Below are 14,458 nucleotides of genomic sequence, written 5' to 3'. Positions count from 1 at the left end.
GTCAGCTGTCATAGAGACTGAGATAGGCTTGAGGCCAAAGTCAGGATGAGGTCGAAATTAGGATCGACTGATCCTAAGCATTCTACTTAGGAGGATCAGTAGGAATCAAGGATCATCAAGGGTTGAAACTAGGATCGGAAGGTCCCAAGTTATGCACTGAATAACTTCAGACGGTTCTTTTATGGTATAGGAGAAACACATATTCCTTCAAGATTGAACAATTCCATCCCTGACAGCGCCATGATATCGGCCTTACATATCACATCACTTGCCTTTCCATTAATCCATATCTTCGGCCTGGATGACAAATTTCCCCCAACACATGCCCCCTACTCTCGAGTTTGGTGCAGACGAAGGGAGTACATGAGTTCTGATTTGCCGAAGACATACTGTCCTTCCCATCGAAACGGTGCCTGTGGTCCTCGAATGGAACGAATGGTCATATCAGCGAGTAATCATGACCGAGATGCACTTGGAAGTAAGGCTGAAGTTTTCGGACTGTAATGATGAGGGCAAAGATCAGCTTCTCCAACTTGGTACATTGGGTCTCTGCATCATGTAAGACTCGACTGATATAGTAGATCGGCCTTTGAACTTTGTCGTGCTTATGGACCAACACTACACTTATAGCTGTTGGTGAGATTGCCAGGTACAAGCAGAGTTCCTCATTAAGATTCAACTTGCTGAGGAGTGGTGCCAAAATAAGATATCTTTTCAATTCCTTGAAAGAGTGTTGGCATTCTTCAGTCCACTGAAAGTTCTTCGGCTGCTTTAGAGTCTGAAAGAATGGAAGGCAGCGCTTGACCGATCTTGAGACAAACCGGTTCAGTGCTGCCACTTTGCCTGTGAGACGCTGAACCTCCTTAATATTCTTGGGTGAGCTCATCTCCTGTATGGCTTGAATCTTCTTAGGATTGGCTTCTATTCCCCGACTGGACATCATGAAGCCCAAGAACTAACTCGAAGTAACTTTGAAGGTGCACTTAGTCGTATTCAGCTTCATTTGATACTTCCTCAGGGTGGCAAAGGTTTCCTTAAGGTCTTCAATATGAATTCTAAAGGTCCTACTCTTGACAAGCATATCGTCCACATAGACTTCTATGTTCTGCCCAATCTGATCTTTGAAGATCTTATTCACAAGATGCTGATAGGTTGCACCTACATTTTTTAGGTCAAAGGGCATGAGACCCCGATTAGTAATAAAAGCTATTTTCTCCTCATCTTTCGTGCCATTCGGATTTGATTGTATCTCGAAAATGCATCCATGAAGATGAGAAGTTCATGTCCTGAGGTTGCGTCCACCAGTTGGCTGGTGGAAGGTAAGAGATAGCTGTCCTTCAGACATGCCTTATTGAGATCAGTAAAGTTAATGCAGATTCACCATTTGCCATTCACTTTTTTCACCAAAACCATGTTCGCGATCCAGCTTAGATAGATGAAGTCTACATCCAGTAGCTTGTCCACCCATTCGGCTATTGCTTTCTGCCATTCAAGTATAAAGCTTCTTTTCTTCTATTTGATGGGCCGATGGTTCGAGTTGATGCTTAGCTAATGCGTCATTACCTCTGGATCGATGCCTAGCATGTCTGCTGAGGTCCAGACGAACACGTTCGTATTTTTCTGTAAAAAAAAGATGAGACGTCATTTAGTTACCTGATCGAGTTTTGATCCGATTTGGACCGTGTGCTTGTTACCGTCATTGAGTGGGATCATCTCCAAGTCCTCCACTAGCTTCCCTCGCTCTTTGAATAGTTCATCTTAAGTGTCCAGTGCATCTACTAGGTAAGTCTCAGAAGGTCCCGCGCTATGAAGTGTGATGTTGTAGCACTTCGCGCTAAGGCCTGATCTCCACAAACTTTGCTAACTCCAAACTTTGCTGGGAATTTCATCTTCAGATGGTAGGTGGATACCACAGCTTGGAGCACATTGAGTCTCAGACGCCTGAGGATGGCGTTGTAGGCCGATGGAGTCCGAACCACCAAAAAATCAACTTGGGCTTCGGAATGCCTAGGGGATCATTCGACTATTACAGGGAGAGTTATGACTCTCTCAACAGGCATTGCGTCTTCGAAAAATCCCATAAGAGGGGAATCCAGTCACCCTAGGCGTTCAGTAGGTATATTCATTTGGGAGAAGACATCGTAAGACAACACATCTATCGAACTTTCATTATCAATCAAAATGTGGTGCAGACCGTAATTTGCGATATTTAAAGACACAACTACCGCATTGTTATGTGGAAATTGGATTCCTTGAGCATCTTCTTCATTAAAGGTGATGGATTCTTCAGTTCTCTGCTTCTTGGCCGATTTGGCAGATTCTTCTGCTTGGCTTCGGTGCCCTCTCGTTATTGAATTGATTACTCCCATAGGGGTTGATCTATAGAAGGTTCCCCTTGTTGCCGCCCTGGTGGATCAAGGGATCTCCGTCACTCCTCTAGTTGTTCCTGCCGACACCTGATGAAGCGATCCAGGTGCCTACACTGAATGAGTTCCTCAATTTCATCCCCAAGCTGAATGCAGACTTCGGTGTCATGGCCATGGTTGCAGTGATACAAGTAGTCAAGGTTTTCCATACCATGCCGAACCGGTCGGTACACCCCGTATCGTACCGGATCGATGGAGAACCAGCACGATTGGATCGGTAAATTCAATACACGGGCGGTACGAAAGGAAAAAAGAGAAAAAGTGAGAAAGAGAGAGAGAGGAAGAGAGGGAGAGAGGTGGGAGCTGTCGGAGGCCGACGGTGGCCGGCTGTGGCCGTCGGAGGGCTTTCGAGTCCCGTATTTCCTGATAGGGCTTTCAAGAGAGCGAGAAAGAGAGAGAGCGCTCAGAGGGGGGGTGAGGGACCTACCAGACGGATGGTGCCTCCATCGCGAGGGCCACGGTGGCCGGCGAGCGAACGCCGACGGCCTGAGGACGGTCGAGCAGGCGGAGCCCCTCCGCGACTCCGCCCTCTTCTTTTTCGAAACAGACGACCGTCTGTTTCGATTTTTTGTTTTTTTTTTTTTGTTTTAAACTTATGAAGTCGGCAACCAAATTGCCGACTAAAGAGATTTTTTTTAAAAAAATATAAAAATTATGAAGCCGACAAACTATTTGTCGGCTTCACTTAAAACTAGATTTTTTAAAAAAAATTTGCGAAACAGGGACGACGCCCCTGTTTCACGCCCGCAATGCCGTGCGCATGGACTGCGCCCTTCGACGACCACGACGGCCAGCCGGAGGCCGTCCGGCGGCCCCGCCGGCTCCTTCCCCTCTCTCTTTTTCTTTCTTCCTCTTTCTCTCTCTTTCTCTCTTTTTTTCTTCCGATTCGGGTCCGCTTGCCTTCGTCGGTTCGGTACGGTACGAAACTGTATCAATCCATACCGTCGGTCGATCGATATGGCCGGCGGTACCAGTTCAGCATACCTTGAAAGCAGTACTTGTTATGGTTCCACCGGCTTGGATTAGACCGTAGCTTTCCCACTCGGGATCTAATCCCTGATCTCCATCAGCATTTGGGTTCGGGCAGCGTTCAGCAGTGTGTAGTTTGCGAACCTCCTAAGTGGAGACACATGCCGCTCCTTTTTGAAAGTATCCTTTTGTTGGAGATTCCATAGGGGAGTTCGGAACCTCCGATGTCTGGGTGGAGAATGGGAATGCTGCGATCCTTAGGCGGAACTTCCACCTTTTCTTCTTTCTTTTCTTTAGTGACCATATCCTCTGGGGACTCATTCTCGAATGCCTTGTCTGCCCTCACGTACTTCTCCATCCAAGCCAACATATCGACAATGTCCTGGGGGTAAGTTTTCTCTACTGAGTAACGAAGACCATTCCTCAATAATCCGCCCTTCAAGGCGGCCATTGCGACCGACTGATCTAGATCGCGAACCTCTAACACAACCACATTGAAACGACCAAGGTAAGATCGGATTGATTTTCCCTCTTTCTGCTTAACATTCATCAAGGAGTCCGATCATTTCTGCTGCTCACAAAGTGGCCCACGAACCATCGGCTCATCTGATCGAACGAGTTGATTGTTCGTGGCTTCAAGCTCGTGTACCAATGTCGAGCTATGCCTTTTCGGAGAGAAGGGAAGGTTCGACAAAGGGCGGCATCGATTGCTCCATAAATGAGCATCAAGGACTTGAAACTTTTCAGATGATCCACAGGATCGATAATCCTATGGTAGCTCTCCAACTGCGGCATCTTGAAATTACTGGGGAGCGGGTCTTACATAATTCGGACACTGAATGGTGGGTCGGTGCTGTATCCGTCATCACGCACCGATGCTGGATGGTGGATTACTTTGATCCATTCATTCATTTCCCAAAGTCTGCGGTCGATATCCGTATCTCGGACGATGCAGTTCTTTGAGCACTGTGGGAGAGATCGTCGGTTGGGAGTTGAATCCTGCCTGGAATGGAGACTCGGAGACTGCCGTCTTCTCCATTCTGGACTTTGGGGCTGACTATGATGAGTCTGTCTCCCCCACTTAGGGCTCTGTGGGGGGACGAGCAGTCACTCCTATGGCATCAGTGCAAGTTGTTGTATAGGGTTTGCTGGCTGTGGGTCTGCCATCGGTGCAGCATTGGTTGGTGGTGCTGCTGCTGTCGGTGCGGCATTGATATGCTGCATTGGCGCCGTAGCCGTCGGTGCAGTTTGGAGTTGCTGCATCATCCGGACGGCGGTGGTCAGGATCTGCACCTACTGAAACAGAGGTGGAACTGTTCTGCAGTGACGGCCACCACCAATGGAGCAGATGGGGGAGCCTCCTGGGGTTGCACCTGGGCCTGCTGGTTGGCCGCATTCTTTGTTGGTTGGGAGGTTGCAATGACAGCTGATCGTCGGAAAAATATTCTACGCAGGGCCATTATCTCTATCTCTTGCTCCTCAAAATCGGATCAGGGCCCTTCCTTTAGCGTCAATCTATTGCCGTTGAAATCTGAGACTCGATCAGAAAGGCTGGAGTGGTAGTGCATCCTCCTGAAAGAGAGACATGCAACGTATGTCCTAGACAGAGTTGGCTCCAACAGAGATCCTCCGATGCTCCAGTCAAAAATCAGGAGAAACAGATAAGGGGTGCAGAGAGATCGTGTGCACGTACCTTGGGGGTCCCCTGGAGGTCCTTTTGTAGATGAGGGTTAGCCATTTTGGGCAGGTTATGTGACCGATTTAGGCACGATATGGTCAGATTTTTGATCAAAATTTTCGAGATCAGATGGTTACACCTGTCTTATTTATTTCGGGACCAGCTAAATGTCACAAGTGCTTTTGAATTTTGAAATGAGGGTGCATATTGGATTGGACCGGTTTCTTTTGTTGAGGCTTCGGTGTGGTCCGATGGGGACAGGTGCCGAAGGAAGAAAGTGGCTGAAGCCAGTTGCGTTAAGTGAGGCAAAGACCGATGAGGGCCGAAGTAAACCTACGGCTGAAGTCGGTGATCGACCAGTTCAAATATCTAGTCGTCTGCAGATGTTCAACAGATGACGGATGTCGACTGCCATGGAGATTAAGATAGACATGAGGTCAAAGTCAGGATGAGGCCGTAGTCAAGATCGATCGATCCTAGGCATTCTACTTAGGGAGATCACTAGGAGTCGGAGATCGTCAGGGGCCACAGCTAGGATCGAGAGGTCCCAAGTTATGCACTGAACGACTTCAGACGGTTCTTTTATGGTATAAAAGAAACACATATTCCTTCGAGATTGAACACTTCCATCCCTGACGGCGCCGTGACATCGACCTTGCACATCACATCACCTGCCTTTCCGTTAATCCATGTCTTCGGCCTGGATGACAAATTTCCCCCTAACAATAACAATAAAAGAAGACCTATTGTTTGCACTAGTCTTTTGTTAGTAGTTTGGAATCCTTAGGCATTACCTCTCATAAAAGATTCTTTCAAGGATGAAGTATGCGGTCCATCGGTCCATCCCAATGGTGTCATACTTGAGAGAAACCAAGACTTGACATGCATCCCAAGGATCTTGAGTAGATCGGAACCATTGCATGACAACACTTAAGATAACTTGGCATCCCAACAGAACAATTTGTAATTTATTTGTATTTCTATTTTTTCTCTTCTCTTGCTTTTGGTTGTTAAGGATTGACTCAGTTGTCCTAGTAACATATTGACCTAGCCCTAGATTGTGATGCACCCCAATAAATCCTTTGGATTCTTTATTGATAGCTTTTTAGGTTGTGGCTTAAAATTAGATGATTTGTGCTTATGATTTGTGGAAGCTGCAGCTTTGTGTTTAATACATTTAGTGTTTTCCATTTTGATGCTGAAGTGTTGTTGCCTAAGGAGTATGTGAATATTATAATATACAAGGTTTTACATCCCGACGGGACGAGGGGCATCTTGGTCATCTCATCCCATTCTTGTGAAAAAATAGGATTGGGACTAGCTCGAGACTCTGAAACCCATCCTTACAGTGAGAGAAGAAGAAAGAGGAAAGAAGAAAATGAAGGAAAGATAAAGAAAAGGAAAAAATGAAAGGAAAGAAGAAGAAAAATGAAAGAAAGAAAGGAAGTGAGAAGAAAAAGAAAGAAAAAGGAAAGGAAAGTAGAGGAAAAGAAAGAAAAGAAGGAAGAAAAGAAAGAAAGAAAGAAAGAAAGAAAGAAAAGAAGGAGAGAAAGATAGAGGATATTCACTAGGATGCATGTCGGGACTGCTGTCGGGATGGAATGGGCCAGTGGGGCATCCCATTCCATAGGAAAACTGGGACACCTTCGTCCCATAGGATTTAAAACCTTGATAATATATAATATGCATAAATGTTAATTTGACCGAATTGTTTCCAACAAATAGCCTTATTATGGCACAAGTTTCTAGAAAACAATTAAGCTATATCTAATTTAACAACTATGACGTGGAGAATACGTTGCCAACCTTAACTAAATCTGGTGTTACAACCAACTTGCTTTGAATTGACAAAAGCCAAGCATTTTATATTAAGAAGGGCTTTATTTAACCGATCTAAGGCACAGCACTACCATACATGACCAGCTACAAGGAAAATCTTGTCGGGCATTCTGGTTTGTTGTATTCCAAAGCTGAGAAAATTCAGGTTCTTAAACCAAAAATCAAGATATTATATTGGTGTGGCTTGGTGTACAATCTTCATTGATTGAAAATCAAATTATCCCACATCGTCACCATGATCACCAGGGATTGTGCTTCAATTAGTCTTCTTTCCTATTATCCATGACCTACATATGTCTGACTTCCCATGTCAAACCATGCCTTCTCCTTTATCTAGGTTTTTCCATGTCTAGTGCGTCTTGCCTCTTGGTTACATGAGCTTTTATGCCTTTGATTTTAATCAGGATTCTCTCCCCAGCTGATCTACTGTGTTTCACAACATGCCCGCCTAACTTTGAAAAGTAGACTTAGAATTTGACAATTCATAGGGGCTTCAGACTTCAGAGTATGTCGAGGACCAGCAATAAGATGTACACAAATATTGATGAGCCATGTCTTGAATCATAAAGGGGTGCCTGTATAATAGGTGGGACGGCTTGCAGGTTAAGCATTCAATCAGACAAAGTCATTCTAAATTTGCTTGTACAGAAGACATCATCATCTAAAGTCTGATCAACAAGAGATATACAAGTTAGCCATCTGCATAATTTAGATTGATGCTAATTTATACAATAAAATAACCATAAACAATGAATTTTACTGTATATGAATTATGAAAAATACTACAACCTAGATAAATTGGATAACAATTAATTTGGATGCATAAATCTTCAGTATATGATGTATTATACTTGGTTGAAGGGCAGTGCAAGATCCACTCAAACTAAATTGAAATATGAAGAGGAGAAAAATTCACCAACCTGGCCACGTGGATAACCTTTTCTCTTAGACCATGTATAATGGGGTTGGTATGCACCCATTGCTATCTCAGTGTCTCTTGAACCATCAAGAGATCTTTGATTAATATTAGCTGACCCCAAAATAACATACTCATCATCTACTATCATCCCTTTTGCATGAACATATATCATAAATCTCTGGTACTTTTGGGACAAGGCCTGAAAGAATTAGTTTTCAAAAATGAAAAGCTGCCAAAATTTGTCTATTATTCATAAAATGTCTGAAAATGATAACAAATATTAGTACTTGCAGATATGAATCTGGTAATAGCTTTGACATGCTTTCCAATAAAATACCGATTGTATGATTGATGGGAAATAAAAAAGCTAGTTCAGATTTTTTATATTTTGGAACTTTTATTTGGATAATTCTAAAAATAGGTTTTAGTGTCCTATATTAAGTCAAATTGCTGTAAAAGGGTACTATCTTGGTCTTAGATATATAGTTGGGTTGGACAAGCCATGAAATCATTAGGATTTGATTTTTGAATGCTTTAGGTGTCTCTCTATGCAGGGTTACGAGCTATCGGGTTTTTCCATTCAAGGAAAGATTTGGGGATTCGTTTTGGTTATTAAGAGTCCTAGTTTACTTGAAAGTCATGTAAAATTTATAAAATGGCCTTATGGGTGGCCAGTAATGGGGTATGCAAATCATTTAAAAGGAATTGAAGGTTTGAGGCCAGGTATAGCCCTTCTCTCTCCTCTACTTTCTCCATATCATTTTTATTATCTTTACTTCTGTTTATGTCATCTTTATTCTACATGATTTCTTGAATTTCAATTATCTGAACTATGGATTCTCTCATTCGCCCTAAACCACTTGACTTTCCCAAACCCCAAAACCCTAGAACAATGGCATGCACTATGCCAAACCCACCCGAACCAGGTAGTTTGGGGCATACCAAACCAAACCGCCCAAAAATCAGGATGATTTGACCAAAAAAAATCAGGGCGGGCACCGAACCAGTGTGAACGGCTCCAAACCAAGCAATTCGGAGCGGAACTAGTGCGAACTACCCAGTTTGCACCAATTTGGTGGCTAAACTGGCTCCCTCCCCCCAAATAATTGAAGAGAGAAGCTATGAGAAAATTCATTTGCCTCCCACGCCACCCTTCTTCAAAAGCCACAGAAATCCATCCAATAAACACATATTTCAACAAGAAAACACTATATCCAAGCCATCTAGAAGGTAAACCCACTCTCCCTCTCTTAATTTCTTTGTTTTTCTTTTTTTTGGCCAAAAATTTGCAAAAAAATGAAAAAATAGAAGTCATGCCAAAATTTTCAATTTTGGCATGATTTCATGATTTTTTATAGATTGATGGATGATCTACACAATGAGACTAAAATCTTTAATTTTCATTAAATCTATAATTTTAAATTAAAAATATATTTCCACTTACAAAATAAACAAAATCCAAAAAATAACTATAGAATTTGAAACGTGTTTGGGGCATGAAAGCTATCCTTGACCAAAATTTAGTGTGCATTTATTTAAGTTTGAATGCAATCATGCACACACTAGTCTCGACCCAAGTTTGAATAAAATTGAGAAATAAGTAGCCTTTGATACATGTCATGGGTTTAGAAAAATCTATGTAATATCTATGGCACGGATCTACATGAATCTGAGCTAGAATTAATTTTCTGAAATTTTGAATTTAAAAATTATTTTCTTAATTTAAAATATTAAAATATAATTAATATAAAAAATAAAAAATTAATACTATATATTAGAGAATTCAGAAGTATTTTCTAAACTAGAAATGTATTTTCTGAATTTATAATATTTAAAATTATTTTTAATTAAAAAATTACTAAAAATATATAAATAATATAAAAATATGAAAAATTAATACTATATATAAATCAGAAGTATTTTCTAAAGTAGAAAAGATATTTTTTCATGATAAGAAAACTTTACTATTTTTAATTAATTAATAAATTATCGTACTTAGCATACCTATAGGAATGAATCCATTGAGGAAAAAAGAGCCAGCGCATGACATTGGATTGGACATAGGCAAATGTTCTTGGATCGGCACCGCTAGTAGAGTAACCAATGCAACACAGAGTTCAAAGAAAAAAAGGTAGTCAAATTGAAGCAGCACCTGATCGGTGGCTATCCCGATGTATCTATGTGCTGGAAATGCCCGTAGGAGGTCCAGCAGCTAATGAAGCACTTTGTTGAATTCAAAGCAGCATAAGAGAGGGTTGCCAAAAAGAAGATGGTGGATTGCTGAGCAGCAGAGCCAACTTTCTATCACTCCATAGAATCAAAAGAGGTCTCCATTCCAAACGACAGGAGGCACAGATCCAGATTGCCATTCAGGCGAGTCTGAATGATCAGAGACAGGAGGATGTGGCCAAGCATAGGGCCGATTTGGACCGTCACGCTATGATCGGACTCTGGTTCTGCGAACGGCGGAGCAGATCCATTGTTCTTGCATCTAGTAGATAAGAAGTCAAGAACATTGAAATTTAATTGCTCCTGTATTTATACAATCTTACTAAAATAATTATGAACTCTATCTATAACTTACTACCTGAACCCGAGGTTCCAGTATATTATACATGGGATTGACATGGACGATGAACTTATGATCGCCTTGCATAATGTGATATACAAGATGGAGCCTAATCCAAAAGTTGCAACCCTGTGTCTAAAAGAGATAAATTAACTTAAATGGCATGTTTTTATTAACTCTATCTTCAATCATCAACATATCATAACATGCACAATGAATTGAACTAGGAGGTTCGGGGTGTATCGAACCAAACCACTCGAGAATTGGAACAGTTAGGGTGGTTAAAATGAGGTGGGAACCGAACTAGTGCAAATTGCTCGAAATCAAGTAATTCAGAGACAAACCAGCACGAAATAGTCGGTTCACACAGGTTTGAATGAATGAACCAGCCACTCCCCTGAAATCATTCACTTCTTATGCCTCTCTTCTTCAAAAAGGAGGCCAAACCCACTCAAATCCCTTCAATAAATGTGTATATCAACAAGAAAAGCTACCTTCAAGATAATCCCACTCTCCTTTGTTTATTTTCTTTTTTTTTCCTTTATAAAAAAAATTTTGATTTAGGCATTATTTTAATGATACACCATAGATTTATGAATGATCTATACAATGAGACTAAAATCCTTAATTTTTGTTAAATCTATAATTTTTAAATTTATAACCTTTTCGATTAAAAAATAAAATAAAATTCAAAAAATAATTATAAAATTAGAAATTTTTAGGCACATACGAGTTACTCTCGAACTAAATTTTGGTATTTGGACACAATGATAGGTAAAGTGGCCTAGACCCAAATTTGAATAAGATTGAGAAATAAGTAGCCTTTGATGCATGTCGACAGGCTTAGAAAAATATATGTAGCATCCATGATAGGGTTCTACATGAATCTAAGCTCAAATTAATTTTTTAAAATTTTTAAATTTAGTAATTATTTTTTATTTAAAAAAAATTAAAAATATAATTCATACAAAAAATATGAAAAATTAGTACTACGTACTAGATAATTTAGAAGTATTTTCTAAAGTAGAAAATATATTTTCTAATTTATGATATTTAAAATTATTTTTCATTGAAAAATTATTAAAAAATCTAGTAGAAAATCTATTTTTTTGATATACTTGTTAAACTTACACGAATGGATCTACCGAGAAAAAAGAAGAATCTAAAGCAAGATTTCAAGAATCGATATCGAGATCCGTATCGATTTCTAATCCATACAGTACCGTACCATACTGTACTGATGATAAAAAAATCAAAAAAAATTCTATCTCGTAGCATTAAAAAAAAGAGAAAATTGGGCCGAACCGAACCGAACCAACTCTGAACCGTACCAAACCGACCCAAACCATCTGATTTCAGGTGGTTCGGCCTTGAACCGTACCGAACCAATCGGTACGGTACGGTTCGGGGGTATTCCAAAACATCGATCGGAATTGGACCGATTCTCCGTCGGTATGGTATAGTACGAGATGTACCGACTGATTCGAATCAGTATGAAATACTATGATCTAAAGCATGGTTGGGATTATAGACATGCTCTTGGGTTGGCCCCATTGTAGGTGCAACTGATGCAACATAGAGTTTGAAGGAGGGACAATCAAGTTAAAGCAGCACTTGGCTCATGGTTATCCTGACGTATCCATATGCCGAAAATATTCATATGAGGTCTAATAGCTGGCAAAGCACTTCACTAATTTTAAAGTAGCGAAGTTGAGGGTTGCCAAGAAGAAGGCAAAGGTGGACAACTAAGCCGTAAAACCACCTTCCTATCACTCTAGAGCAACATTTTCAGAACCATCCCGAACCGGCCGGTTTGGGGTGTGCCAAGCCGTATCGATGGAGAATCGGGACGGTTCCGACGTGGAAAATGGCACATGTTGGTGTCGGGGAAGAAAAGAGGGAAAAAAGAGAGAGAAAGAGAGAGGAAGAAAAAGAGGGAGGGGGGTCTGTCGGAGGGCCTCTGCGGTGTGAAATAGGGGCGATCCACAGTGTAAACGCCGCCGCCTGCGGGCCATGGCGGCCCGTCGAAGGCCCTCCGACGGCGCCTCCCACGGACACCCTCCCTCTTTTTCTTTCTTCCTCTCTCTCTATTTCTCTCTCTTTTTCTTCTCCGATTTGGCTCCATTTTCCTTCGTCGGTTCGTCTCGGTTCGGAACGGAATGGAGGCATGCCGAACCGTACCATCAGCCGATCGATACGGCCGCCACTACTGGTTTCGCAAATCTTGCTCTAAAGAGTCAGAGGCCTCCATTCCAGATGACAAGGCACAAATCCAAACCACTAATCAGACGAGCACGAATGAATAGTGGAAGTAGGATGAGGTGGCCAAACATAGGGCTCGATTTGGACTGTCATACTATAAGGCTTTGGTTCTATGACTGACAAGGGAGAGCCAAAGTTCAGAAAGACCTTATTTAGAGAGGGTACATTAGTAGAGGGTATAGCCATATTGCATCTATGCTGAGGGCTTTTTATAATAGGAGCCTCCAAAGAGATTCCATCAAAAGCCACCATTCATGACTTAGATCCCCAACAGAGATTCGAAGCAGCAGAGGGTTGACAACATGCTGCAAAGGATAAGAAGAAGGATATATGATAAGTTATTAGATCCTGGTTCTACTTCAACTACATTCCAGTAATGCGGTAAGCAACACATACTATAGATCTATCATTTTCTCCATATAGGCTGCTAATCCAAATGTAAATCCTCCAAGACCAAGGATATTTATGATGAGCTTTTTAATAATAATGAGTTATAGAAGTGGATTGCATCATATCAGAGCAAATGGCCTACATATAGACTAATGCTGATGTGTGATGGCTAGACCGATCCTATCAGATAGAGCATCATCAACTTTCTAACATAATGTCACATGCAGATTTTTTTCTAGAAGTTGGCTAATGCTTCCGATCAGGTGCACAATACCACATACATCCTCAGATTGATAGAGTGGTGATTGATTAGGTGGGAGAGGAAAATATTGTGTAGGTCATCACTGATAATGGGCCACAATATAAAGCCGTTGGGGAGATCCTAATGGAGTGGTGGCCGCATATTCTTTGAACCGCATATGCTGCAAGTTGTATTGACCTCATGTTGATGGACATTGGGAAGTTTCATAGGATACAACAGGCAATAAACATAGCACGGTCTATCAATAGATTTATCTATAACCACATATGGGTCCCGTCATCGATGAGGAGATGCATAGGATTTGGTGCGATGCAGTTTGCTACAAACTATGTTGCACCTGATAGCCTTGAAAGGAAATCAGGCCTGCATCAGATGTTTCACAGTGCCAAATAGTGAAGAGCAGATAGCGAGGACCAACATTGAGGAAAGTAATATTGAGAACTTTGTGACCAAGCAAAAATTCTAGTAACGGACCAAGAAGATAATGGAGGCCATCAAGCCATTGAACAAAGTGCTTTGGGCTGTGGACAATGAGAGATACCCAAGATAGGCTTCCTATATCACATGATGGAGAGAACAAAGAATTAGATCAAGGAGGCAAATTTGAAGCATGCCCAAAACCAAAAGTACATTAGCATCATTGAGCAGTGGTGGGACTATCAAATGAATAGGGATTTGCATCTCGCAAATAAGCAAGTTGTCCATAATTGTTTGAAAATTTAACTACTAGTACTATTTTACTAAAATAGATACAAACTCTATTTGTAGCTTATTACCTGAACCCAAGGTTCCAGTATACTATAACTGGGATTGACTTGGACAACGAACTTCTAACCGTCCTGCAAAATATGATATACAAGATAGAGCTTCCAAAAGTCACAGCCCTGTTTTTACAAGAGATGAGTTTATACTTTTGTTAATTTATACTTTTGTTAATTTGACCCTATTTTCAATTAGTAACATATTATAACACATCATTTTTATAGACAAATATCTAGGGAGGGCACTGACAACATTGGATTCTCAAGAGCTATTGTAAGCAAGAAAAGTATGATCTAGGTATATTAGATATCAACAACGATAACTATTACTCGACATAAAATAGCTACTAATATGATACTATTTTTATGTAATTTTCTTCAAT

General features: G+C 41.1%; 1 protein-coding gene across 1 annotated transcript in view; it reads right to left on the bottom strand.

The window, feature by feature from the left end:
* The window catches only part of LOC105061203 (phospholipase D delta), a 141,542-nt gene that overhangs the window by 17,913 nt on the left and 109,171 nt on the right, over positions 1 to 14,458 (bottom strand). Inside the window, 1 exon segment of the mRNA XM_010945178.4 lies at positions 7,833 to 8,030. Coding sequence (XP_010943480.2) covers positions 7,833 to 8,030 — 198 coding nt within the window.

This window comes from Elaeis guineensis, chromosome 11, assembly GCF_000442705.2.
Source record: "Elaeis guineensis isolate ETL-2024a chromosome 11, EG11, whole genome shotgun sequence".
Classification (NCBI taxonomy): Eukaryota; Viridiplantae; Streptophyta; class Magnoliopsida; order Arecales; family Arecaceae; genus Elaeis; species Elaeis guineensis.
This window is presented reverse-complemented; position numbering and strand designations above follow the sequence as displayed.